This window comes from Podarcis erhardii, assembly GCF_964252035.2.
Source record: "Podarcis erhardii genome assembly, chromosome: 8".
Classification (NCBI taxonomy): Eukaryota; Metazoa; Chordata; class Lepidosauria; order Squamata; family Lacertidae; genus Podarcis; species Podarcis erhardii.
Window position 1 is genome coordinate 66,208,952 of NC_138499.1, and position 26,258 is coordinate 66,235,209.

General features: G+C 40.4%; 1 protein-coding gene and 1 long non-coding RNA gene across 3 annotated transcripts in view; both read right to left on the bottom strand.

The window, feature by feature from the left end:
* Window positions 1–26,258, bottom strand: part of CDYL (chromodomain Y like) — a 99,286-nt gene that overhangs the window by 17,173 nt on the left and 55,855 nt on the right. Inside the window, exons 3-5 of one of the 2 annotated variants that reach the window (XM_081873080.1) lie at window positions 10,641–10,685; window positions 2,959–3,212; window positions 818–990 (exon numbers count right to left, since the gene is read on the bottom strand). In XM_081873080.1, coding sequence (XP_081729206.1) covers window positions 818–990; window positions 2,959–3,212; window positions 10,641–10,685 — 472 coding nt within the window. The remainder of the gene's footprint in view (window positions 1–817; window positions 991–2,958; window positions 3,213–10,640; window positions 10,686–26,258) is intronic. The other variant, XM_081873081.1, reaches the window with a different exon arrangement.
* On the bottom strand, window positions 4,618–7,257 carry LOC309348176. The gene is made up of 2 exons (XR_014159270.1): window positions 5,192–7,257; window positions 4,618–4,819 (listed from the first exon to the last, which is right to left on the bottom strand). It is a non-coding gene; the product is annotated as an uncharacterized lncRNA (long non-coding RNA).

Below are 26,258 nucleotides of genomic sequence, written 5' to 3' on the forward strand. Positions count from 1 at the left end.
GAAAAAGTCAGTATAGAAAACAATGAAGCATCTTTCAAATAAGATTAAATGAATATCTGTTTTTTTCTGCCCCCCTTTTAAATTTTTTTAATTGCTATGTTCATAAAGATGAATGTGCACAAATTAAATTCTGTGAACCACCCTGAGATCTTATGATGAAAGGCGGTATATCAATCTAATTAAAAAATTGATAAAAAATGTGTGTAAATTGTGGGGTTACAGAATATTCTGAGTTTTAGTTATGAAGAATTCTGGTTTGATACCCTGTTTTGTTAACTAACTATGGCTTTTCATATGAACCCACCCCCCCCCAAAAAAAACCCCAGAAATGGTTTGAACCCTGAGAGAAGTAAAGAGGAAAGGCAGGGAGAGCACATGACCATGTTTTCACAGCAACAAATCATGGTTTGGTGCTATTTATGTGGACCATGGAAGATGAAAAATAACCACTCAAAAAATTATTTAGAGAAACAATTTAGAGAAACATTCAACACATATAACTTGTCTACTGGGAATATTGCTTCCTTTAAGGTTGGGAGGAGAATTTAACGGAAAGCTAGGAGTTCTATCATTCTAACATGATCTTTCTGAACATACAATACTGCTTTGAAGATACACAAATCAAAAGTAAACATCCTTATGATGTGTTCATATAGACAATCTGATTTCTTATGAGTTTGATGGCTATTGGGAGTGGGGGGAAACACCAGTTGTGAGTAGGTACAGTACCTTTGATATCACACCCTAGCATTTAAATATGTGGCATGTTTTAAGCTCATAATCAGATATGCACAATGGGAAAAACAGTTTCACAAACCTAATAGCATCTGCCATCTTAGTACTTTCCCTTTTTCTATCATCTGTTAAGCGTCGAATAAAATAAATGAAGTCAAGGCCACAGCAGAAAACACTGCCAACAGCACTGAGGAGGACAAGCTTGCTGTCATCAGCGGCTGCTGTGTTCAGTGCACTTTGGACTTCTTTCATTACCTGCAAGTAAGACACATTAAGCGTATGAAAACAGGATGCAGAATATTGCAACTTAAGAGTTTGCATTCACATAGCATTTCTGTGATCTGAACAGCAGGTGGCATATGCAACCAGTTCAGCAAAATCTAAATTTAGGACAAAGTTCATTACAAAGTTCTCCTTTTCACATTATTAAAGGAGACAACAACAATGTAACACACTACAAATACAAACCAGGATTTATTTATTTTTTTAAGAATAATATTGACTATCTTAAGATCAGAACCAGAAATTGCAAGTCTCAGCAAACATAGTAGCTTAAAAATAGGAAAAAATCGAGGAAATTCAAAACAAAAAATGGCAAGAAACAAAAACAGAATTGCAATATAATTTAAAGTTCCAACTGGCACCTGTGTTACATTAATTCTACTCCATTAAGGCTAATGTTTAACTGTATTGATTTTTTATCAATACAGTAGTTGGCAATACTGAAACAGAGTATTGCTCTACTTTGGCTACAAAAGTATGCAATGCTAAACCATACTACAGTGCTATTATGTGCACAAACCAGAATCAGCCTTGAGTTCACGCACACTGCATTTCCTCATCTGGCGTATTTTGCCATTGCTTGCATTTCACTCCCAGCAGATCTTTGATTCTTGTACATGAACCAGAGATCAAGGCTTATCACAGATCATTTTAATTAAATGAGCCAGCTTCACAACCCATGGTTTGAATTTGGCTTGTGTTGGATCTGGCCACCGTTCGTGGTAGCACACAGTCTCTTGTTCATATATGCAAGGACGTGTCAAGCTTCTACCAAAGTGAAACTAAACACTGGCAAAATCCTCATCCTGGCTACGTGAGAGGAAGGGAGGACGATGACAGAGTGCAGGAGCCCAAGGCTTTGCCTAGACTTGTTCTAGCTCAGAGGTCAGCAAACTTTTTCAGCAGGGGCCAGACCTTGTGGGGGGCCAGACTATATTTTGAAAAATAAAAAAAATGAATGAATTCCTATGCCCCACAAATAACCCAGAGATGCATTTTAAATAAAATGACACATTCTACTCATGTAAAAACACGCCGATTCCCAGACAGTCTGCGGGCCGGATTTAGAAGGCAATTTGGGCTGGATCCGGCCTTCGGGCCTTCTTTGCCTACCCATGCTCTAGCTTGTTCATGTGGTGCTAAGCTATGGTTTACCAGCAGGTATTAACTAGGCTTCTGTGGGTCCATATTTCCCATGACATCCCTGACCATAGCTACAGTTCATCTAACTCCAGCACACTCAAATACCCTAAAGCCTTTGGTTCTCTTAAACAACTCCACTCATTAAGTTTGCCTTGCTGCCTGCGTGCCTAGGATGTGCACTCTGAAAGTGGACGGGGAGCCACCTCTCGCTCTTGTCATTCAAACCGCTCTTCAGAATCTATTCTCCACAAAAAACTTTCATCTAATTTATTGATTGTCATTTCCCAACTGTATCCAAGCTTAACCTTTCTGCGCTACCAGAGCTACTGTGGACCCCAGTTTCTCAACAATTACAGAGTCAGCTGCCCAGTTCAGTTTCATCCCACCCCATCCTCCACTTTTCATTTCTTAAAGAAGTTACATTTCATTTACTAACAGAGGAATCCTAAACATGTCTACTCAGAAGTAAGTCATACTGAATTAAATGGGGCTTACTCCCAGCTGAGTTGTGTTATTTGAAAGTCATAATCTTTATTTGCATCTATAACTTAAGAAGGAGCTGTTGAACCACAGTAGCATATTGATACTGCCAAATATTTGCATTACTGCATTTATTCACATTCATCCCTTGCTACACTGGTCTCTCACTCTCTCACACTTCCGCTAAATCCAACCTTTAGATTTAGATTCCAAAGTGGGTGGGGGAGAGAGATCTGTCCATTTTGCTTACAAATCACTACATTATCTTTGAAACAGAGTGCTTTTTATAAAACAACAACAACAACAAATGACTCTAACCTCTGGATTTAATGAATTGTTCTCTGATGATTTCGTTGATAACAAAATGTGTGTGAAGCCATCCTGTTTTCTGACAACAATGTCTCTGTACCGGTAAGCGCTTTCCGTTTGCCTCACACTGAAGCGCAGCCTTTTATCAAAAGGCTGGTCCCTCCTTTCATCGATAAATCTTCGTTTGCTGGCTGTCACTCCCGTTACTGATGCTTGTATGTTGGTACCGTTTGTGGACAACGCTTCTATAAAGGTAGATGTACCTGTGAAAAGTTTCAACAGAGGTATGGTTTGACATCGGCATTGTTAGTTTAGCTTACCTAAATGGCTTACCCATGGAAAATATGCAAATGGCAAAATCCTAAAGCAACCACAGTGAAAGCAGAAATTTGGATGCCATAACGAAAACCTGGAAAGGCAACGGTGTCTGAAATACAACTGCAGGAGACTGCTTAGGAGTACATGGTAGGGAAAATATATAATGTTGAACCCATGAGGGGCAGGGAGGGATTAGATATCAAAAGACAAATCATCATTGTTCTAGTTTTATTTACAATGAAGTATGAAAAAGAAGCAGATGTGTAACACATTTAGCACATTCATGTCTATAACCCTGTTACTAGATAACCATGTATCGTTCTCCATTGCATGCCTCCAAACAACAAGCTAAATTTAAATGAATTTTTCATTCATGTGCAACTGAAATGCACTTGAGATGGAAAGCTACCTTGCAACTTTGCACCCTTTCATATTTCATGGCTCAGTGAGACTACTGAGATACATGGACCCCTCCTATTATTTACTGTAAGAGTTCAATATTTTGTTGTTTTGCTTTCCATTCTGTTAACATCATGAGGTCCAATAGGTTTTCTGTTAGATGATATTTTTTCAATGAATAATTTCAATTTTTGTGCTTGTTTGAAATAAGTTTCTTCTCATCTTCAATTTCCTGAAAGCTTAACACAATAACTCGGTTTTCCCATGTAACAGCTTCCAGGGTTCTGGATACGGCATACTTATCCTTAATTCGGATAGCTTTTTTGGACCGGACACAGAATAAAAGGAAGTCTCAGCGTACATTCTTCAGTCACGCTACGAGCCCACCTTCACAACTACAGTGGTACCTCGGGTTACGAACTTAATTTGTTCCGGAGGTCCGTTCTTAACTCGAAACCGTTCTTAACCTGAGGTGCGTTTTCGCTAATGGGGCTTCCCGCTGCCACCGCAAGATTTCCGTTCTCATCCTGGGGCAAAGTTTGCAACCCGAGGTACCACTGCAATCAGCAGCTGAGCAGAAAGACAGCAAAATGAAAACTGGTTGAAGCCTGTTAGTGCTGCCTCTTCCCCCGCCTCTTTTAACAGTTAACCAAGCACCCTGCAGTCAAATGCCCTTAATAGAAGTAACACAACTTCTCCTGTTTCGACACTCGGCTGCAGGGCACCTGGGTCAACGTTTTCCAGTTGGAGGTAGAGACACTAACAAGTCCAAGTGGGGCTGGGGTGGGCAAGACAAGCAGGCTGGGGTCCTCATTTGTCAGACTGGTTGTAAGAGCAGGTTCACAATGCAACTGAAAAAGAACTGCTGTGAGCCCCCCTTTTAAATTTTGGCAACTGTGACCACCAACTCAGCTCTTGCTTGCTTGCTTGCTTGCTTGCTTGCTTGCTTGCTTGCTTTTTTAAAATTTTGCCTTCAGTGGCATTTCTTGCCCCTATCTAGTACTACATTGGGTACTATGCTACAATAAAGCACAGAGGACAACTCTAGTATTATACTGCTGTGCATAGCAAGTTTGTACTTTTATTTTATTTTTTACCAGAAAGGCAGCAGATGCGGTGAACAAAGTGCGAAAATTTATCTACTACTATTTTACTAAATAATTATTACAAAAGGGGACGTGGGTGGCGCTGTGGGTAAAACCTCAGCGCCTAGGACTTGCCGATCGCATGGTCAGCGGTTCGAATCCCCGCGGCGGGGTGAGCTCCCGTCGTTCGGTCCCAGCTCCTGCCCACCTAGCAGTTCAAAAGCACCCTTAAGTGCAAGTAGATAAATAGGGACCGCTTACCAGCGGGAAGGTAAATGGCGTTCCGTGTGCTGCGCTGGCTTGCCAGCGCAGCTTCGTCACGCTGGCCATGTGACCCGGAAGTGTCTGCGGACAGCGCTGGCTCCCGGCCTCTAGAGTGAGATGAGTGCACAACCCTAGAGTCTGTCAAGACTGGCCCGAACGGGCAGGGGTACCTTTACCCTTTTAATTATTACAAAGCGAAACATTGTTATAGCACATTTTTACTGGGAGTAACAGAATGCCCTAGCTAATTCTGAGGTGCACAAGGGTAGACAATATAGTACATTGGTACTATATCAGACAACCAGATTTTATCGCCTCACTTGACTCTTTTACATTCACTGTGCCTTTAGATCCTTACCGAATGGAGCTGTGTATGTTCCAACAATGCTATGAATTCCATTATAGCTACCTAAAAGTAAATGATCACTACTTATGCTGCAACATTCTAACATCCAAATTCTACAGGAAGCTCAACACAGGAAGACAAGAAATCCTTATTACAGTTAAGAGGGTGGGGAGGACAGAAAATCAGAAATTACATGAAGGTTTCAATTGCTGCAGAGCTATTCTATGCCAGAATATATTGTACCTTTGCATTATGAGGAATTGCTTTAATAAAGGTTTTTACCTCACCTACTTTGCATTCTTCATTATCTGGGACCAATAAGGCAGCAATGCCTATACTTAGCTGGTTCCAGCTTTATTACATTTGTGTGGAACTATTTAAATAGGTAAGAGGGTGCCAAGGTGGTATTACATAGAAACAAACTCATCTGCAAATGTTAATTGCTTTATAGATGGGGGTCCAAAAAGTGTTTGTATTCTTGGTTGCTTATGTACAGTAGGCAGGAAAGAGTCCTATTTTTCTTCAATGCTAGTTAGCAGTGAAGTAAAGTTGCCGGTTTTAATTTCACAAAGTAAGAAAAGATACTAGATGTCATGGAAGGCTTTTTTTCTTTGCCCCAACAATAATTTCAAGCAAAGAACTACTTATGCCTTAGCCAACTGCTTATGGATGCCAGAAAAGATACTTGCCATGATCTAATGACAGATCATGAAAATCTTCCAGATGAGAAAAGCATTATGACTCACTTTCTTGCATCTAAGGCTGCAAACTGAAGCATATCCACTAGGAAGCAAGTCCCAATGACTCCAGTAAGATTTGCTGAAGCAAATAAACATGATTAGGATTGGTCTGTTAAAATCTAATATACATTTTTATGCTCATACCTATTATCTTTTGAGGGGAAACGTTAATACTTGATTGTCCAATAATATTGCAAGTGTATACAGTATGTTTAATTGTATTTCTAAAATTCTTCAACAAGATGTGTGTGTCAAACATCCCACAGCTTCGCCAGAATGTAATTCTGAAACTATAACATAATATATGCAATATTTTATTCTGATTTTTCATCAAATTATAATTCTGCAATTTCTAATTTGCGTTTATCATTTCCCTCCATTTTACACTACATTTTATTAACATTGAATGCTCTTAGCCCATTCATTCACACTTGAGCTCATGTGTCCCTTCAAGGACATTAAAGGCATTTATCCGTTTTCTCTATGATTTCTGTTTTGGTAAAAGATTTCTTCAGCCGTTACGAATAAGGATAACCTAAAACACTCTTTTGGGAGGGGTGGGAAGCAGTTGGGATGTGTGTGTTAATTCCATCCCATCACCATTCTACTTGACATCCAATTCACAAAAGGCAAATCTATGTAGCAGAAGTGTTTCATAACTGTGAGTATTTAGAATCTGGGAAAAACAAAGTTAGAAAATATTCTGGGAGCCTCCATGGATGTATAACAGGCTCTCCAGTGCAGAAGTTTGTGTTCCATGAGTTGGAAGGTGACAGTAATGATGGGATGGGGGTGGGAAGCAGCTGCTAGAGAATTTGTTTATGATTGTCTAGCTTGTAACGTCTGAAGAGGGCTATAAATTGTGCCATTTCTGCTAAAGCTCACAGCTAGTGAAGAGCGAGCTTAACCACGAACTTGGATTCAGATAATACGGTGACTAAACCAAACTTTGGCTTAGCTCAGGGCAGTACAGGAGGAAAAAAAAGACCAGGAGTGTGCATGTTTGCACGGGCCTGGTGCAAATGCCATGTCAAACTTTCCGTATTTCTTCTACCGTTTGCAAATCCCATCTGAAAACATTAATAGCGGGAATTCCTGTTAAGTCCCCCCCCCCCTAATGCATAATTCCGTTTGAGAAATAAAAACGAACTCCATCCCAAGAAACTCAGGAAGAGGTGTAAGAAAACCTGCATTGTATAGTTTGTACAAATGCCTAAAAAACAAGACTTCATCCACTCACTACAATGTTCTCAACAAATATTTAAGAGTATGAAGATGAAGGTGTTAATCCACATTAAACAGGTATTAAAAAAAAATACCATTCAGGTGTTGCTATTGTGCAACGGAGAGATCAAAGCTGTAAAAATTAATCAGGTAGGCTAGAAACAAAATTGCTGCAATCCAAGTGGTCCATTTGGGGTTTGGGTAAGTGAAGCCTTGGATTAAAATATGTTAGATCAAGAACCTGACATTATATAACACACACACACACACACACACACACACACTCAAACTGTTCCCTGCCCCTAAATATATGCATGTAAGTTATAAGCAATGTAGTTAGGTTGTTCACTTATGGCTCTGCCGAAGAGACTGTGATATCCTATGAAGAGCCAATTCATTCTAGCAGCTCTGAGAAATCTGCGCCACAACCAATATTTTTCCTGTGTTTTTGGACAACAGAAAAGGTTTCTTGTAACAGGACTAATAGACGTGTGTGTCTTATCGGGCCAAAGTGGTTTTGCTGCTTGGAAAATGACACCATGTGAACTAACCTCTTCCTCAACTAAATTCACCGGAAAGCTGGAATAGTTTGGATGCTTTTGCCGTTTAATCTGAACTAGGAATTGTGGTTTAATACTAACTACAGTTAGTTTCAAAACGAGCCAGCTTCAAACTGTGATTTATGAAGCTGGCTTGTTTAAGCTAGCCACAGTAAGTATTAATCACAGTTACTGGTTTGGACAAAACAATGAATTGTGATTAACTAAAAGCAAATTCTTTTGAACGCCTCCACCCTGTTGTGTATGTGTGTTTTGTGTGGTGGGAAACATGCAAACGTGGAAGGAGGCTGTTTGTTCTTATAGTACAAAACCATGGATTAGCATTATGTCAGAACATGGCCACAAGGCACAAACAAGGAATGTAGCTTGCACACAGTCTATTTCAGTATGACAGCCATATCACCATCAGTCAGTGATTAGCCTACTACCTGGTCCGCTTGCCCTCTTCTATCATTCTCAAAAAAACTTCTCCTCCTACAACAACAGGCGGCCGAGACAAGCAATCACCATAGTAGTGTTCTGTTTTCCAACTTGGTAGCATAAATGTGCTTGTTTTAGGGTTCCCTACTTAAGGGCAGAAACTGACCCAGAGAACCACAAGCAGAAGGAAAATAGTGCTGTTCTACAAATAAATGAGCTATATAAAAAAGAGGGCCTAGAAGTCTGATTTTACAGTTTTAAACAAATTTTTATACTTTATTTTCCTGTTCACTGCTTAAAGACTGTTGCCGTTATGTGGTATGTAAATTGTATAAAGAAATAATGAATCATGATTCTGCTACTGCTAGAGTCTGTGGAAGCAGAACAACACATTTGGATATAGTTTCACTAATCTGGTACAGCACTAGCAAAATGTATAGAGCACCCTTTTATAGACAAAGGGCATTTCCCACATATTCAAGGACATCACTGGATCCATCCCTAGAAGCATGATGCTATATTATGGGAACTTTCTCTTGCAGCTAAGGTAAGTTCCACCAGTGAGTAGGTAGGGATGTGGGTGGACAGATATTTGCCACTCAGCCACTTGTCTTGAATGAGCTGCTTGCTACGTGTCAAACTGCAGCTTGGTAATTTGCCTGGAGGCAGATTTGGCAAGACCTGAACAGCTTTTAGGTTAATTGTATGATGGCTACATGTTCCATAATGTACAACCACAATTCTCTCTCTGAGTGCAGGAGCTGGTTGCTTAGGATATATGCATCCGTCAATGAAAACTTTTGGCATTTACTACTGTTTCAGAAATACGTTATTCATAAAATGAATACTTGGGTCTTAAGAAAGGAAACATGTCCCTGAAAAAAAATCACAGGTACTTCTTGCATATGTGAAGGAAGTTCCTATAGTTTTTCAGGGTCATGTTTCCGCTCTAAAGACCCATTTTTTTAGTAGCATCTTCCTGAAAGGAGCAGAGAGAGGTAGATTATGGTTTAAGCGTCTAAATATTAAGTTTGAAAAATGGCCCAGACACCTTTTAAAAAGACACCAGACATCTCTTGGGGAAAAAAACACATCAAGATTCTCAAGTAGACTTTCCTGCACTAATGCACACGGGGAAATTTCCATGAATGGTTCCCAACTGCAGGAATGATGTGTAACTGACGTGGTATAGTAAATGGTTTAACAGGGAAAATGTGTCATCCTTTCACCACAATGTCAGGTTTTAAGGAGCTGCTGTTCATAGTTGATTCTGCCACACTCAACACGTTAAAGATACAAAGGAGATATCACTGTGTTTGAATAGGCTCTTGATCTCCCACAATACTTTTTAACACCCTGATGGCAAATTATTTGAGCACTAAGTGGAAAAATGTTATCATGACACATATGCACCTGAAAATATATTCAGATACACTATCCAGACTACTCCCTTATAGCCAGTGTTTAGGGAAAAACCTGAACTATCACATCAGCCTTGCATGGGAACATAAACTATTCACAGGCTAGAGTCTACAACAGCATAAAACTAGAAGATGGCACCTATGCATTTGTAACAATAGAGGAGGCTTCCTCAACCTGGCTCTCCAAATGTTTTTGGCCTACAACTCCCATGATCCCTAGCTAGCAGGACCAGTGGTCAAGGATGTTGGAAATTGCAGTGTCAAAACATCTGGAGGGCTGAGGTTGAGGAAGCCTGCAATAGAGGCACCTGATGAATGAATGAATTAAAAAAAAAAACCAGTACTGAAGTCAAGAAGCTAAGATGACTGGACACTCTTAACTTCAGTAGTAAAATGCAGGGATTAAGTAATGCACACATATTGGTACTGTATACATGTCTCAGTCCACTTTTAACTGAAATGGATTTTAGATGTGGTATGTATGATGCAGATATTATGAATGAGTTAGGTGAAACACACAAATAAAAAGAAGAAATAATGTGCTTCCTGATACATGCCATGGACCCACTTGTATACAGGAGATTTCAACTACTGAACAAAAACACAATAAATAAATTAGGAACAGAACAATACACTAGAGCAGCTACAATGTCATGTGGAAATCAATTTTAATTACTACTGGAGGAGCACTGTACAATTTGTGATAACTGTGGATGTGAAAAACATATTACACATAACAATCTAAAACAAACACTGGTAATTCCTGTCAGAAAAAAAGATACATGCCAGGCTAGATTTACATGGCAATTAAAATATTTTCTTCAAAAAGTCAGGAGCAGGTTCAAAACAACTCCAAGTGTTTAAACAGGTCAATAGGAAACAAGGGGAGGGGGGAAAGAATACGCTATACTTACAAGAAAATAGGAAGTAAAGAACACTGGGAGGAATACAGGGAGATGCTAAAACAGATAAAGAAGGGTATTAGAAATGCAAAGCAAATCCTCCGAAATATACATTGCTACAGATGCTTAAAAAAAAAAAAATATTTCCAGTGATATTAAGAGGAGGGGGAATTAAGGCACAAAAACATGAGGAAGAAATGGAGTATCATTTTGCAGAACAGGATAAAAACTGGAATGCTATAGCAAATGAGCTCCCCCAATACATTGACCAATACACACCAATTACTGTTCTCCTATATGGGTATCATTTCCCTAGAGCAGTGTTAGAAACTCAGATATATAAGCTAGGCACCAAATGGCTCCTTAAACCAGGATTAAAGGTAAAGGTAAAGGTACCCCTACCTGTCAGGGCCAGTCGTGACCGACCCTAGGGTTGCGCGCTCATCTCGCTCAAGAGGCCGGGAGCCGGCGCTGTCCGAAGACACTTCCGGATCACGTGGCCAACGTGACGAAGCTGCATCTGGCGAGCCAGCACCAGCGCTGCACATGGAAACGCCGTTTACCTTCCCGCTAGAAAGCGGTCCCCATTTATCTACTTGTACTTAGGGGTGCTTTCGAACTGCTAGGTGGGCAGGAGTTGGGACTGAACGACGGGAGCTCACCCCGCCGCAGGGATTCGAACTGCCGACCTTTCGATCAGCAAGTCCTAGGCTCTGTGGTTTAACCCACAGCACCACCTGCATCCCTTAAACCAGGATTAGAGTCGCCAAAACGGAATGCCTTTTTGAGGGCTATTTGGCTCGAAAGTCTTTTTTTCCAATACAACTTTTTGTTCCCAATTTTTTTCCTAATTGCACAGATAAAATATGAATGGAATTCTACAGGGTGTGTTGCTAGCATGAGACAACAGCCAAGATCCAAGGATCCTGGGGCACGCACCTCCAGATGGTGGAGATGTCTGGTGATATCCTGGTGCCTGGGCACCTTCACTTGGTTGCAAACAGTGCTTTTTTGGGGGGGGGGGTGGTACGCGGGCAGTACTTCAATTGAGAGGGCAGTACTTCAATATCAGTAGGAAAATGAGAGTACCCCTAAACATTTTTTTAAAAGAAAAAAAGCACTGGTTGCAAGTGATTGATAGTCAGGTGCAAAATGCTCCTGGGGAATTTCGAACGATGCCCTAGAGGAAAGACTATGTTCACCAGCGCTTGTGATGACTGCATGTATAAAATGGGAAGCTCCAGCTGTCTTACAAAGTCTTAATGTGTGAAGCAGTTCTTATCTGAGCCTCAAACAGCTCTGTCACCATAAAATTTCAGCGGGAATGAGGGCAGACTGGGTAGGAATATGAAGATGCAGGTGGACCCCCTCTCTCTCTGCAAATGGTGCCATGTACACCTGTGCACTCACACTGCTGTTGAGGCAGAGGCAATAACAGCACCTTATTGTGGCATAAAAGACACCTCCACATATGCCTGGGTTTGACTAGCTCATGCCTTTAATTGCCCTTGAGGACTGCTATTACTGTAAAAAGAACAAACCACAACAAAACCCATTGATCAAGACAAAAAGTACTGCAATCTTATATCTTCCATATAAAATCATGACAACACATTTCAAGTTAAGTCAGAAAGATATTCATGCTCTTTGATCCAAGAATGGTGAGAGACAAGAAACATCAAAATACACACCCCAGCATGTTTTTTATGCCTCATTCTTAGGGTGTGTTTTCTGAAAACTTGGGCTGAACCAATTTATTTTTTTTTAAATGGTTCAAAACTGAGCAGCCACACTCTTCTACAGATTCCCCCCCCCCAACTTAGCCATGGCTAAAATTTGTCTCTGCATTTTATTTTTTATTCAGGCGCAAGTCCAGCTGAGTTCAATGTGGCTTACACCCAAGAAAGTGAGCACAATATTGCAGCAAAAGGGCTGAAGTTTGAGACAAAGAGATCTTAGCAGCAAATTGTACATTCTCTTTTCTCAGGGTATTATGCATAATGATAAACAGCTTGGTCTCACTGATGCCACTTTCAGCAAAAGGATGCTTAATAGCACACTGCTGAGGTGAGGCTTGAGGATGCATTATTACAAGCTAAAACTTTGGGTGGAAAGACAGACGAGGCCACTATTTTGTTTTCTCCTCTTTTGTTCAGTTCGCAACTAAAGAATAAAGGATTGTCTAGATCCTAGAAAGACAGTTGCAATTTACTAGAATACAGAGAAATACAACACGAAACGAAAAGTATTATAACAATCTCACGTGGATTTTAACGGAAACGTATCACAAAGGAGCCTCGAAATACTACTTCTGCAGCGACAGTAACTGAAGAAGACAAATGGAGTAGGAGTGAGCACTGATTTACTAACCTCTTGCAAAGGAAGCTGTTAATCTGTGCACAAATCCTACACAGGATCCTCCCCCCTCTTGTATATTTTCAACTATCATCAACCCCCAGCTGTTTTTCCCTGCTGTGAGGGAAAAGATATAGGTACCCCTCCAAGATAAAAGCACTTGGGTATGGAGAGCGGAGGAAGGGAGAAGCAATTTTCGAACAGAAAAGCTGTTGGAAAGGGAAGAAGCCACTCCTCAGTGTTCATCTTCCACGGTTGCATTTAATAAAAGGGGGAAGAGTTGGTAGAAACTATACCCAGTTGAGCATCAATGGTGTTTTGGCCCTAAGTAACACCACCCAATTCATTTTGGGGTATCGCATACCCAGTCAATTTTCTTATATTAACCCTCATATTCACTAACTTGCTTAATTAAAGGGACGGTTTCTGAAAAAAATATAAAACGTGCTGGCTGCTTGTTTAAATCTCCATCTGTGATCACTTCTAATATATATTTGCTTTAACTTACTGTTGAGGCAGATTTTTACAAGGAACCTTGGGGAGGACATGTGCATGGAAAACTTTATTCTAGAGGGAAGAATACATTTTCATTACAGTGTTTAAAAAGCAGTAATTGAAAAATGTATTCTGTAACTTTACTATTCCATAACTATAACTTTCATCTTTGGCATTGCCCCATTCTGTGTCTCAACATTCTGAAAAGCATATTTTCTGACTTCTAACCTACCCTGTTATATCTTCTTTAACAATAGCCAGAAGCAATTTTTTCTACAGATATTGTTTATTCATATATTTACACCTGAGTTTGGATGTAGGGAACCCAGATCTTACAGCATGGTCATCTCAAGAGGAGCTTTTTTCCCCACGGCAGTGCAGCACCAGAGTCCAAGGCATCTCTCCCAGCCTGCCTTCAGCCAGCCTGCCCAAAATGGATCTCTCTCTCCTGCTTCTCCTTCTTCCAAGCACACCTTGCTAAAGACATTCTTTTCTGTCACTTCATACACACCCCATCACCTTGGCAGCCTCTGTCTGGCTAGGCCCAATATTCCTCTTAGATGGGCCATCAAGATGGGCTTTTGTCTTAGATGGGCCATCAAGATGGGCTTGTGTCATGTTAACACGTGTATCCCAGGTGAAGCTCATGCTTGGAAAGGAAGCTTAGTCTGTATTTTCCAACTGGCCTGCAGGCTTCCCTTCAATAATCAAAATCCTACCATTTATTAATTTCTAGGGTTAAGGGAGTCCCCCACCCCCCAAAAAACCTTATAACAACACACTCAGTTTTTGCCTTGCTGGACTTCATACATACTCTGTAAAGAAGATCTCTTGATTTACTCATCAAAACCCTCAATTCCAGAGCCCAGGAAACCTTATTATGCATGCTCACTGTGAGCAGAATTATGTAAGTGGAACAGCATTAGCATAATTCAATCAAATTTATTTGATGCAGTGGAAGAGGAAGTCATCTTGAATAGCTACGTAAGTACAGCATCATACAGATTTCCCATGTTGTCTGAGATACGTGTTGAAACGTATTCCACACAATTACACCTATTTCTATAGAGATAATGGGAATAAATAAATAACAAATAGGCCATGGGGCAGCTAATATGGTGCTCTGAAAATGTTGTCAGGCTTCAACTCCTAATGGGCCCAGCCAGCATAGTCAATGGTCCCAGATGATGGGAGTTGTAGCCCAACATTATCTGCAGAGAACAATGTTGAATACTCCTGTACTGTGATGACATTCCATCATCTATTTCCCAGTTTCCAACCCCTGCTTCACATTACTGGCTATCAAAGAAAATGCACATGACACAAAGTTATTTGCTTCCATAAATACATGTTACAGAGGGAAGAGGGAGAACATGACACATGGTTATCATTTTCAGATTCGGCACCATGTTAATTGCCATATCCAGTTCCAACCTATGGATCAATACACTAAAGACCTGATACGACTAACATGAACATTTTCAAGATTATCAGATGAAATTGCTTGCCAAGGAATAAAACCAAACAAAGGCTCAAGGAGGAGAGAACTGACACAGACTAATTAAATCAGTTTTGTTTCATTTCTCCGTGGAGGATACTGGAAAGATACCCATCACAACTGCTTAGTATAGAAGAAGTCAGAACAATATTCTCAAATCCATACTGGAATCTAAGGGGTTTTATGGCAAATGGAAAAAAGTTGTAGAAGTTGCAAGACCAACTGATATTCAGCAGGTTTTCTGGAAACTTGCTGCTATGAAGGTAAATAGAAATACTACAATAAAAGCCATTACTGAAAGTGTAATCAACACATTCTTGGAAGCATATTTTGAGAAAAAGACTTTGAAGTCAAAAAGTCCAGTTTGGGAACCAAGATAAAGGTGCAAACTAGGACACATTATTAATCTTAAACATAGCTGATTAGAAAATCAATACAAAGCCATTTAGTTTGTGACGTTCTCATCATCTCTCAATAATAATTTGAATCTCGGCTCACTATATTAGTTGTGGAGCAGAGACTGAAATGCCTTCCATGTTCAAAAACATAAAATAAATGGAGAAGCTAAAATTCTAAAGGGTTTCAGTGTATAAAGTAGAAAACCCAGGAGACCTGCAATTAAATGTGTTGATGGAAAAAGGTATTATAAGGTATTTTACCACCTCATGGTGGAAACAGCAGCTGTGGGAGGTTTCTGATCACGAAAATGGTACTTCGAGTGAGGGCTGCACACCCCTGCTGAAATGAATTAGTAACCCCTTGCATAAACATTTCAATTAACACATCAAATACAGAAATAATTAATATCCATCACAATATCCTGCATAGAATGAAGTTTTAGTTTCCAGATCCTCCCACTTTTGTTGAAGTTTAAACAGTTCTGGCCTTTGCCATCTAAGACTAAACCCAGAAAAATCTGATGAGTTTTATGGTCAGTTTATCAGTTCAAGAAAAAGCCTCTCTCTTACAACTCCCATGATTTCTCCTGAGATAGGTATGAACAACTGCAAGGACTCACTTCTAAGGAGACGTGATTGGGGTTGCAGCTTTAGTCAAACATGCGGATTAAATCTGCATATATTTTATATGGGTAAAAACAATAATCTCGAAGCAAGAATAACTTTTTGTTTGTTTGTCTATTATGCCCACACATGCTATTTCAGCTGTTGTCATAGAAGAGGCATTTTCTCCCACACGGGAGAAAAAGTTTACTGCCTCTTTTAAGATGGGGCTTGCACTTCGGGGTTTAATATGTATTTCTATTAAAAGTGTGCATGTGTGTGTGTGTATATTCTGCTGCCCAATTAACTGAAACTTTTTTAGTTGCACAAATATGTGTCCCTCCCCCACCCCCCCATGAATAAAACCAACCCACTTAAACACTTAGTCCTGCTTGGCGATTCTGGACACAAAACCCACCTTGTACACTAAGCCCTAATGAAGCCAATTTGTCCATTGCGGATGGAGGCAGTACTAAAAACGGATACAGTGGTACCTCGGGTTAAGTACTTTATTCGCTCTGGAGGTCTGTTCTTAACCTGAAACTGTTCTTAACCTGAAGCACCACTTTAGCTAATGGGGCCTCCCACTGCCGGAGAACAATTTCTGTTCTCATCCTGAAGCAAAGTTCTTAACCCGAGGTACTATTTCTGGGTTAGCAAAGTCTGTAACCTGAAGCGTCTGTAACCTGAAGCATATGTAACCCAAGGTACCACCGTATATAAAAACACAACTTGGGATGTTGCGAGTGAAAAACGCTTTCCCGCAAAAAGAAGAAGATAATCTCGAATCTTTTCAGCACTTTAAACTTCAGCAACTACTGACAAAAAGACATGACGAGAAACACCTTTCAAATGCTATTCTAAAATGGGAAGTGACTTCCACAAGAGGGGCAAGCAGCTGTAGAGAGCCTTTCTGCCGCTTGCAACTTCTGAGTCTTCAGAGAAGCGACAAAAGGTGGATTTCTAGATTGTGTATGCCAGCTCCTCCTTTTCTTGGAAGTCGCAGGGCTCTCAATGAGGGAGCCGCTACTAGCTGTGAGAAGCAGCAGTTCCTGGCAGCGGCACAGCGAGGATGGGGGCCATTAAACAGACAGCGCTGCTAGGTAATGCCCATCTAGTTGCAGCTGACCTGAGATCACAAGAGAAAAAGCCATTCTGCTCTGTGGGAAAGGAAAAGGCTAGAAGGAACGAAGGAAAGATGGGGCTAGGAGAATGGAAAATAAAATAAAATTCAGAACAAAACTTGCTGGAATTCTCCTCAGATGATAACACTTTTTTCATTTAAAAGCCACTTAAAATAGACACATATGCGTGTGCATGCTCCGATGGCCACTGGCTAGTCTCAGGATGCTCCACCAGATGCAGAATAGCCACCAGAAAGTAAGATTTAAAGCCTGAAACATCGGTACTATAATATCTGCACTGGCTTCCCAGTAATTTCCGAGCACAATTCAACAACACTTTGGTTTTGGCCAATAAAGCCACCAACAGCGTGGGCTCTACATTGGTAAGAGACAGCATTCTCAAGATGTTATATTTTGTTTTGTGGTGATTTTTAAGATCAACCAACAGGAAACTTGTTGGCTCTACTGTATCCAAATCCATATTTATAAGTTATCAGTGGCTGCCCCAGAATTGTGTGAGTTCTGAAGAATCAAACTCCAAATAACTCTAGGATAAATACCTTCTGGAAGCACTATAACACTTCCCTGTTTGCGTTAAATTCTAACAACCAGGCCAAGAACTGGAATAATTTTAATTGATGGTTCATTTCTCACGCACACACTCCCCTGAAACTTTTTGACACCTGCCATGAGTTCTTAGGAAGGGCCAGGAAAGAAATTTAAATAAACCAAATAACTCTTATGAATATTATATTGCCAAAATCCTTGAGCTAACATCAGTACAATTCTCAGCCAGGGGAAAACTGCAATCCTTAATATAGGGTAATTATTTATGTTCCTTTCCTAACTAACTAGGGAATGAAGAGAATTTGCAGACTGCGTGAAAGTAAGAATAAGGAGCTGCTCTGTCTGCTTTGTAATAATATGTTTTCCTGACCTCCCCCTCTTTTATTGTTTGGTTTAAGGATTAACTGTGTTTTCCTTAAAGATTACAAGGCTCTAATTTTGAAGAGTAAAAAGCATGCAAGACAGAATAATACAATTAAAAATAACAAAAAAATAGAAATAGAAATCCAGAAAGCCTAAAATGACGTTATCTGAAATCTGCTGCCACTTCCATCTATTTTGCTTCTCCAGTTCAGATATTTAATACGTGGTCACGGGATGCCAACTGGCACACTTCCTTGCTTTTCCTTTGCTTCTCTCTCCCTTTCCACATTACTTCCTTATCTTGCCTGTTGGACTGAACTTTCCTCTTTGCCATCCCCACCTCATTATTTTATGTGCCTTTTCTTCCTCCCTCCCTCCCATTTCTATCTGTGTCCCTCATACTTTGCATACTGCACAATTCTCCTGATCCTTCCAAGGGTGCACAAAGATCAGAAATGCACTCACATTGCCTAAAAGGTGGGGATAGCTCCCTTCTCAGGTGCAAGAATCTCTAAACCTTTAGAGACTGGAAAATCTGCAGCAGAAAATTACATACTATTAACCCACGTCAATGCATTTTAGACTTGCTTGGACACTCCATGCCGAAAGATAATTTTTAAATAACATATAAAAATGATGCTTCTCAGATAACAGCTTTTAATGTTACCTGTCTGTTCCAGAATACCCAACTGTGGCTTATTCCCCCACTCTGCCACAGTTTTATTGTTGCATGTTCGTTTCAGAACAACCACCTCAGGATTATTGTTGTTTTTTCAGTTTTATTTTTTATTTTTTTTTAAAAAAAAAATATTAGATTTTCCACAATAATAACAAAAACCACAAAGCAGAATAACACACAAAAACAGAAAAAGAAAAAGAAAAAAAGAAAAATACATCAATGAACGAAAGGGGGGGAAAGGAACAATAAACAGATAAACAATAACAACAAACCTAATTATTTACAAATCCAACCTTTTAAAAATCTTGGTTGACTTCCTCTAGTCCCTCCCTTCTGAGTTTCCTTGTAGCTGAAAGTAACAGCTTTCCAATATCATCATTGAACTAAAACAATTTCCAATTATAGTCCATCTTATTCACATTTCTTAATATTCTAAATCCCATTTATTTAATTATAACTTAGTTTAATCCTAGGCCTATTTGTTTCTTTCAAGTAATTTCTAATCTTTTATATTACAATGTTTTTTTTTCAGTTTTAAGGTATAATCTACTTTCGACAGCTCTGAATTCTCATTCCCCTTTCTCAACAGAATACTTATTTTTTTCTTTTTAATTGTTTAAACCAATTCATGAACCAAGAACCTGTACACTGACCACTAATAACGAAACATATGTTGTAGATATTTTTCCACATTTATTATGTTATTTTTGTGATATACAAATGACATGAGAAAACTTGGTATACTTGTTTGTATAACATTATTCTTGCTTATAAAACCCAATAAAAAATAACAACAAGAAAAAACAGGTTATACTTGTTGAGCTTTTTAAAGGGCAAATTGCCTCCTAAAAAAGCTTTTCTTCTTACAGCGCCACACACTGCCGTGCCACCGCAGTCCAGAGTAACATGCCACTGTGCCACAATGCTACCGAGGTGCCAGAACTCACCAAAGAGGTGCCAAAACTCAGTTCCAGCTGAAAAAAAGCCCTGCTTAAGACGACTAATCTAAGAGAGGTGAGAAGCAGAAGCAGATATTGCAGTCCTGAGCAAATTAAAGCTGGAGGTCTCCAAGTGCTTACAATTATAGCTGGGACCATGTGCAGATGTATACAAAAGACCTAGTTGAAAATTCCTTTAAAAAAGCCAAACCCAAGTTGAAGGAAATAATCCAGCACACAAGCCCCAATGGCCACATGCTGTCAAACAGGTGGTGGGTACCTTCAAATGATGGTGCCATGAAACGAGCTTGGAATATCGAACACAGCAAACAAGGAATATAAAAGTTCTCGTCACACTTAACATTCCTTTAATTGCAACCCCACCTCCCTAAACAATTGAAAGACAGTCAACTCCTCATCCTGAAAAGCAGGAAGTGGGTTCCCTCTGTAACAACTGGGTGAGGAATTTTGCTGTGTTTCACATAAAACACTGCCCACAACCTGTGTTCGACAAGGCCTGTCTTGAGCAGTAGCTAGCCATGGCACATACAGCAAACCCAGGAGGTACAAAGCCTTAGTTCTTTCACTTTCTGTCCTTCTAGGTTCTCTGCAATTAGTATAGAATAAAGAGAAAGCACTGGATTTATGGCACTGGCCCCAAACAAACTAATTTAGAGCTCTTCTGCCAGTGTGGCTTTCTGTTTCATTATCATGCCTCTATAAGCATAAACACCTCCCACTGTTCCTTCCCCCATCCTTTCCCCTCACCTCCAGAAGATGCAAAATATATTGCTCATGGTCCAAAGGGCAACAAGCTGAGAATCAGAGTTGCCTGAAGATAAGAGAGGCAGCCAATTCATTAAAAACAAATGAACAGAAAAGGCACAATACACAGTTCAGAATGTGCTCAAACACACCACTACAGAGGGCTTATTGCAGAGTCAAGGTTGTGAAAAATATAAATAACCAGTTCCTGGCACATGGGTTGCAGGATGCAACTATCTTTTCTTCCCACCATGTGCTCCTTAGAGTGGGAAATCGCTAACTCTGAGTTTTTACTTCTACTTCTTGAGTCCTAATCCCAACCAGTTGTCATTTCTCAATGGCTCCCAACACTTGATTTCCAGGCAGGGTTCAGTCCTAGCACCTCTCAATTAAAAACTCCCTAGAAGATTGGGGATGTGGGTGGTGCTGTGGTCTAAACCACTGAGTCTTGGGCTTGCCAATCAGAAGGCTGGCGGTTCGAATCCCCATGACGGGGTGAGCTCCCGTTGCTCTGTCCCAGCTCCTGCCAACCTAGCAGTGCAAAAGCACATCAAAGTGCAAGTAGATAAATAGGTACCGCTCCTGTGGGAAGGGAAACGGTGTTTCCATGCGCTGCTCTGATTTCGCCAGAAGCGACTTAGACCTGGAAAAACCGTCTGCAGACAAACATCGGCTCCCTCAGCCAGTAAAGCGAGATGAGTCCCGCAACCCCAGAGTCGTTCGTGACTGGACTTAATTGTTAGGGGTCCTTTTAGAAGAATGGCTGGGTGTGAGGGCGATCTGGCTGCGACATCTGTCACCCCATTGATCGCTAGGGTTGATTTAGCTGATCTGGCTGGCTAGGCAGGTGTCCCCCTCCTCCCTCACCGCTCCATGTGCGTCCCTCCCGAAGCTGCGCACTTGGTGGAAGAGGACGACCATCCCAGATAGGAGTGTACCATTCTTTGGTCAAGGGTATACGATAGGTGCACTCCCCTGCTAGAACCTCCAAACAAGCTCAAGGTCCATTTGTAGAAGAGGTATAAAACCAGAAAACACATCGGGAACAAAATCTCTTCTCCCACTTGCATACTTGGATCTCTTTCAAACTGATTCTGGGCTTCCCCAGACTGGTGTTTTATTGCAGACGTACTTGACACAGCAGTGCATTAGTGGCGGGTTTATTTTGCTTTATTAGTTGTCCCGAGATGCTTCTCCAAGGCTACCACATTATTGCTGCCAAGAAGACAGCCCCCATCCCAAAAGGAACGAAGTTACAGGATTTCAGCAAGAAATGAAGAGGTATGACCGCCCCAAAACATTTGCAGGCACAAATAATCATGAATGTGCAATAAAAAGGACATGGTTGGGGCTTTCCTAGAAATACCCAAATGGCTTCTACACTTCACAAACATTTTTTACCCAGGGTGAACATACTACATGAAGTGGCAAGAAAACAAGAAACCTTTCAAGTGAAAATTATATTCAATGAAAACCTAAACTCTTCCTTCTTTGATTGAGATAAGGGAAAATGTTAGATACAGAAAGACCAGTAGCAGATTTTGCTCTGTTCTCTGGAAGTCCTTCTTCCCCAAACTTGGTACTGATTTTTATGACTTGCTCAGGACTCATCATCTATTTTGAAAACATTTTCTTGTATTTCCTAAGAAATGTTTTGCTACATGCCCTTGCGCATTCTGCTATTTACCAAATAAAATTCCTATGTTGTTCTCAATCTTTCTTAAATACTTGATGGAAACTATGTTTTATGAAATTTTCATTCCATTTACAAACAAGAGAGAAATAGGCAGCTGTGTCATTTTCTTGGAGGGGGGGAGGACCCCAGGCAGCAGCACCCATATTTTAATAGGAATGCCGCACAATAATAAACCAGTCTTTGAATCTCACAGTACTCTCTCTCAGGTTGAAAATTAAAAAGAAAAAAGGGTGAATAAAGATCAAGAGGGAAGCCCATCTGCAATGCATGACAGTCATAGGTTGGAAATTCAGAAACCTCTTTGCAAACTAAGGGTTTAGGAGACCCAAGTAGTTACACAAGAGCTATGGCTTCTCCCTTTGAAAATATTGTTATGAATGCTGGCTTAGCCATGCCTTCTGTCACGCAAATTGCCTGATAGATGGCGCACGGCCCTCGGGAAATATATCTTTATCAAGGCTGATTTTTTCAGGATGGGCTGCTGATATTTTCACAAGGGGAGAGGCTCTGGAAACGTAGCAGAGCTGTGGGGCTGCTCTGAGGTCAGTGTGTGAACAGCAGCTACAGCTTTTATTTTAGGAAGCGATTGCAAAGAAGGGGTAGTAGCATTTCAGCAGAAGGCACCTAAGGGCGTGCAGATTCCTTTGGGAATCTGATGTGGGGCAATGAGTTTACTTCATGCTAGGAGTGCTAGCCTCTTTGCTTCCACCTATACTCTCTTTGTAACTAAACACAATTATTACAAAAAAAAACCAAAACACTTTTAAGGATCAGATGAAGGAACCCCAAAAGGAAGCCAAACCTTGCTAAGTTCTGAATCTAGATTTTCTCAACGCCCAGGGAAGTGGGGAGGGTGTAACAACAGGATTCAGATCACTACACATTGAAAGAATATGGTTTTTTGGGGGGGGGGGTTTACAGGGTTGTTCGTGTGGGAGAGCTCTGTGTGCGCACACTGGTCAAAAACATTGTATAGTGAGAAGCATGGCTGCTGTGTGCACCAATGGTCAGGGTTGGCCCCCACAACCATTTGCATGCATTATTAGGTGGGACTTGATATAACATAAAAGCCAGTTGTGACTTAATTTGGCACTGATCAGATCTCTTACAGGACGGAGAGTAGATGAAACAGATAATCTGGAAGCCCTCATATTAGCAAGGTTGAGGATTAATGTTAGATGACAGGATAGGCATACAGTTGACCGAAACCAAACTGGTTAGTGGTTGGGGAACGTGTTTTCTCCAGGAAAAAAGTCTCATGGATATTCTACCACCTACTGGTAAGATTTTGACTATGGCTATTTCTAGCTGAGCAGTGAAGTTCAAGGAATCCTAGCTGGAAAATACTTTTATTTGTAGAGCTTACTGAATGTGGGGTGGGGTGAGGAGGCAGGAGGCAGGAGGCAAGGACTGTTTCCTCCTTTTGGTTGTTTGCATACTTGTATCTGAAAACCTAACAAACACTTTTTTCTTTTTAAAGAATACGATATGGAAAGCAACATTTGGTATTTGCCAAAGCAACCAGTAAATAAATAAATATAGGCAGCTGAGCTTGTGTCCTTTATAAGGGCAGGAGAACATTTTTAAAATAAAACACACTTGTTCTTATAAAAGATTAAACTAACCTTGTAAAAAATAAAAATGCAGGCATGCATTTATTAATTTTTTTACGTTCTATCCTTACCTACTTTCTAAATCAGAATATTATTAGTATATATTTATTTATACCCCACCTTTTTCCTCGATGGAACTCGAGGCTAGCATTTGTTAGTTTACAGAAAGGCAGAGGTTCATCCAGGTGTCACACTTATCTGGGACCTCCACCTTTTAACCTGAAGTCTACTAAAAACCACCAGTGGCGAGGGAAGTGTACTTTGTTCTAATGGGTGAGAGATGAGTTGCCATTCAAAACAGGCTCTGAAGCCAAGTCTTCGCAGCCTCCTTTAAAACAGTCACTCTAATTAGCACTGGTTTGGTAAAGAGAAAGCTATGCTTGCTGCAGCAGCTATCTAATGCACACCAAGTTCAAGCATGGGATACTTACATTCCTTCCACCCCTGTATAAACATAAACAGCCCATGCAGAAACTTTGCAGGAGAACAGGCCCACAGTTGCCACAAGCCAATGTAAGAAGCTGCACAAAACTCTGAACTTCTGCATCCCAACAGGAGCGAAGTACAGGAAAGAGAGCAGCTAAGGACACAGGAGCTCTGATTCCAAAAAGGATTTGCAATTTGATATTAGTCCAAAGAGAAAAGTAACCACCAAAGTTCCTAGCCGATCTTTACAACTGATTATTATACGGCTAACAAAATAAGTTATATCACCACATTCCCCACCCACAGCCCCGGTTATAGTAGCCACACAAAAATGTGCCATGCACGCCAAACAGAATTTTCATACAATTTCCACTCTTGGTGGTTATAGAAACCTTTTTAAAATACATAGCGAAATTAAGTTTTGCCTTATGCAACTTCCAGTTGACAAACATATACAATGGATAACATGCTTCTGGTCATAAGCAAAGCAGAGCAAATAGCTATCATATGTATTTACACAAAGAAGCCAACTTAAAAATATGTATTATTTTCTGAAATTTAGTTTTCATCTTTGTCAATATGGTTTGGTGTTTAAGCATGACTTGCTACTGAGAAATGTAGCTATGCTTGTATATATTTTCAGGGCAATGTTTGAAAATTTGCACTTAAGTTTCCTGATGAGCTCAGAACCTCCCTGCTTTCTTTTCCATGTTAGCCACTTTATATCCTCATAGAGTCTGAAGGGACCCGCAAGCGTTATCTAGTCCAACCCCCCGAATTTGAAAATTCTTTTGAACGTAAGCAAGTGAAATGTGTTGAAGGCAAAATCCATATTCTTTGCCGTATTCTCGTAATTTATTTACTGTTGCAGAATGAAACTAGCTGTGGCTATAACCAGACGTACATAGGTAAATTTAAGAGAAGACCAGAGCTATGTTTTCCCTGAACTGTCGGTGGCAGCAATTAATTCATGCATGCCTCTCCGCTGCTGGAGAATGAACTGTGTCCAGGGCAGAATATCTCCAGTTTTGTTATCAGTGGTGCTGATAACACCAAGGTTGCAGGTTCAATCCCAATATGGGACAGCTACATATTCCTGCTAGATGACCCTTAGGGTCTCTTTCACCTCTACACTTCTATAATTGTATCACACTAAGCCAAGTTCCATACAAACAAGTTAAAAGCTCATTTCAAATGTATTTATCAGTGTACACGCCCCTTTCAAAGTAGGCTTTATTCTTCTAGGCTAGCAAATTATTTAGTTAACCTAGTAACTGCAGCTGTTGCAGTTCATGATTTCTGCTGCATTGATACAAAACATATTCCTAAACCTAAAATGAGTTTCCCCACCATTTCCTCCCAACCAACCTTTATTACTTTCTCATATACTTGAATGCTAACAAACAGTACCGCTTCTGTGAGGGCAGTTGATCAAAAAAGTAAAATATGCTTCAGAGAGATCAATATTGTGCCAATGCAGATCTCCAGTAGCTTACAATACCATGCCATGATCATCATCAACATAATAATAATAATAATAATAATAATAATAATAAATTTTATTTATATCCCGCCCTCCCCAGCCGAAGCTGGGCTCAGGGCAGCTAACAACAATCAAAATAATCCAACGATTCTAAAAACATTTCATTATAAAAATTAATTAAAATCAAATTGATGGCAACCATTAAGCAAAATTCTGTGCAGATTGCCAGAGGAGGGGGGTCAGGCTGCGCCCTGACCAAAGGCCTGGTGGAACAGCTCTGTCTTGCAGGCCCTGCGGAAAGATGTCAAGTCCCGCAGGGCCCTAGTCTCTTGTGACGGAGCGTTCCACCAGATTGGAGCCGCGGCCGAGAAGGCCCTGGCTCTAGTTGAGGCCAGCCTAACCTCTCTGTGGCCTGGGATCATCAAGATGTTTTTATTTGCAGACCGTAAGTTCCTCTTTCTAGACGTGCGAAGGAAATAAAAAGGCCTTACAGTGCTAAAAATTCCCATCATGTTTGCTCAGCTGGCATTTATATTTCTCCACTGGAAAGAAATCATATAGAGTCAGGAGAGTTGAATTTCTATCTATTATGACTTGACAGTGATAGATGTGATTATTACAAGTGTC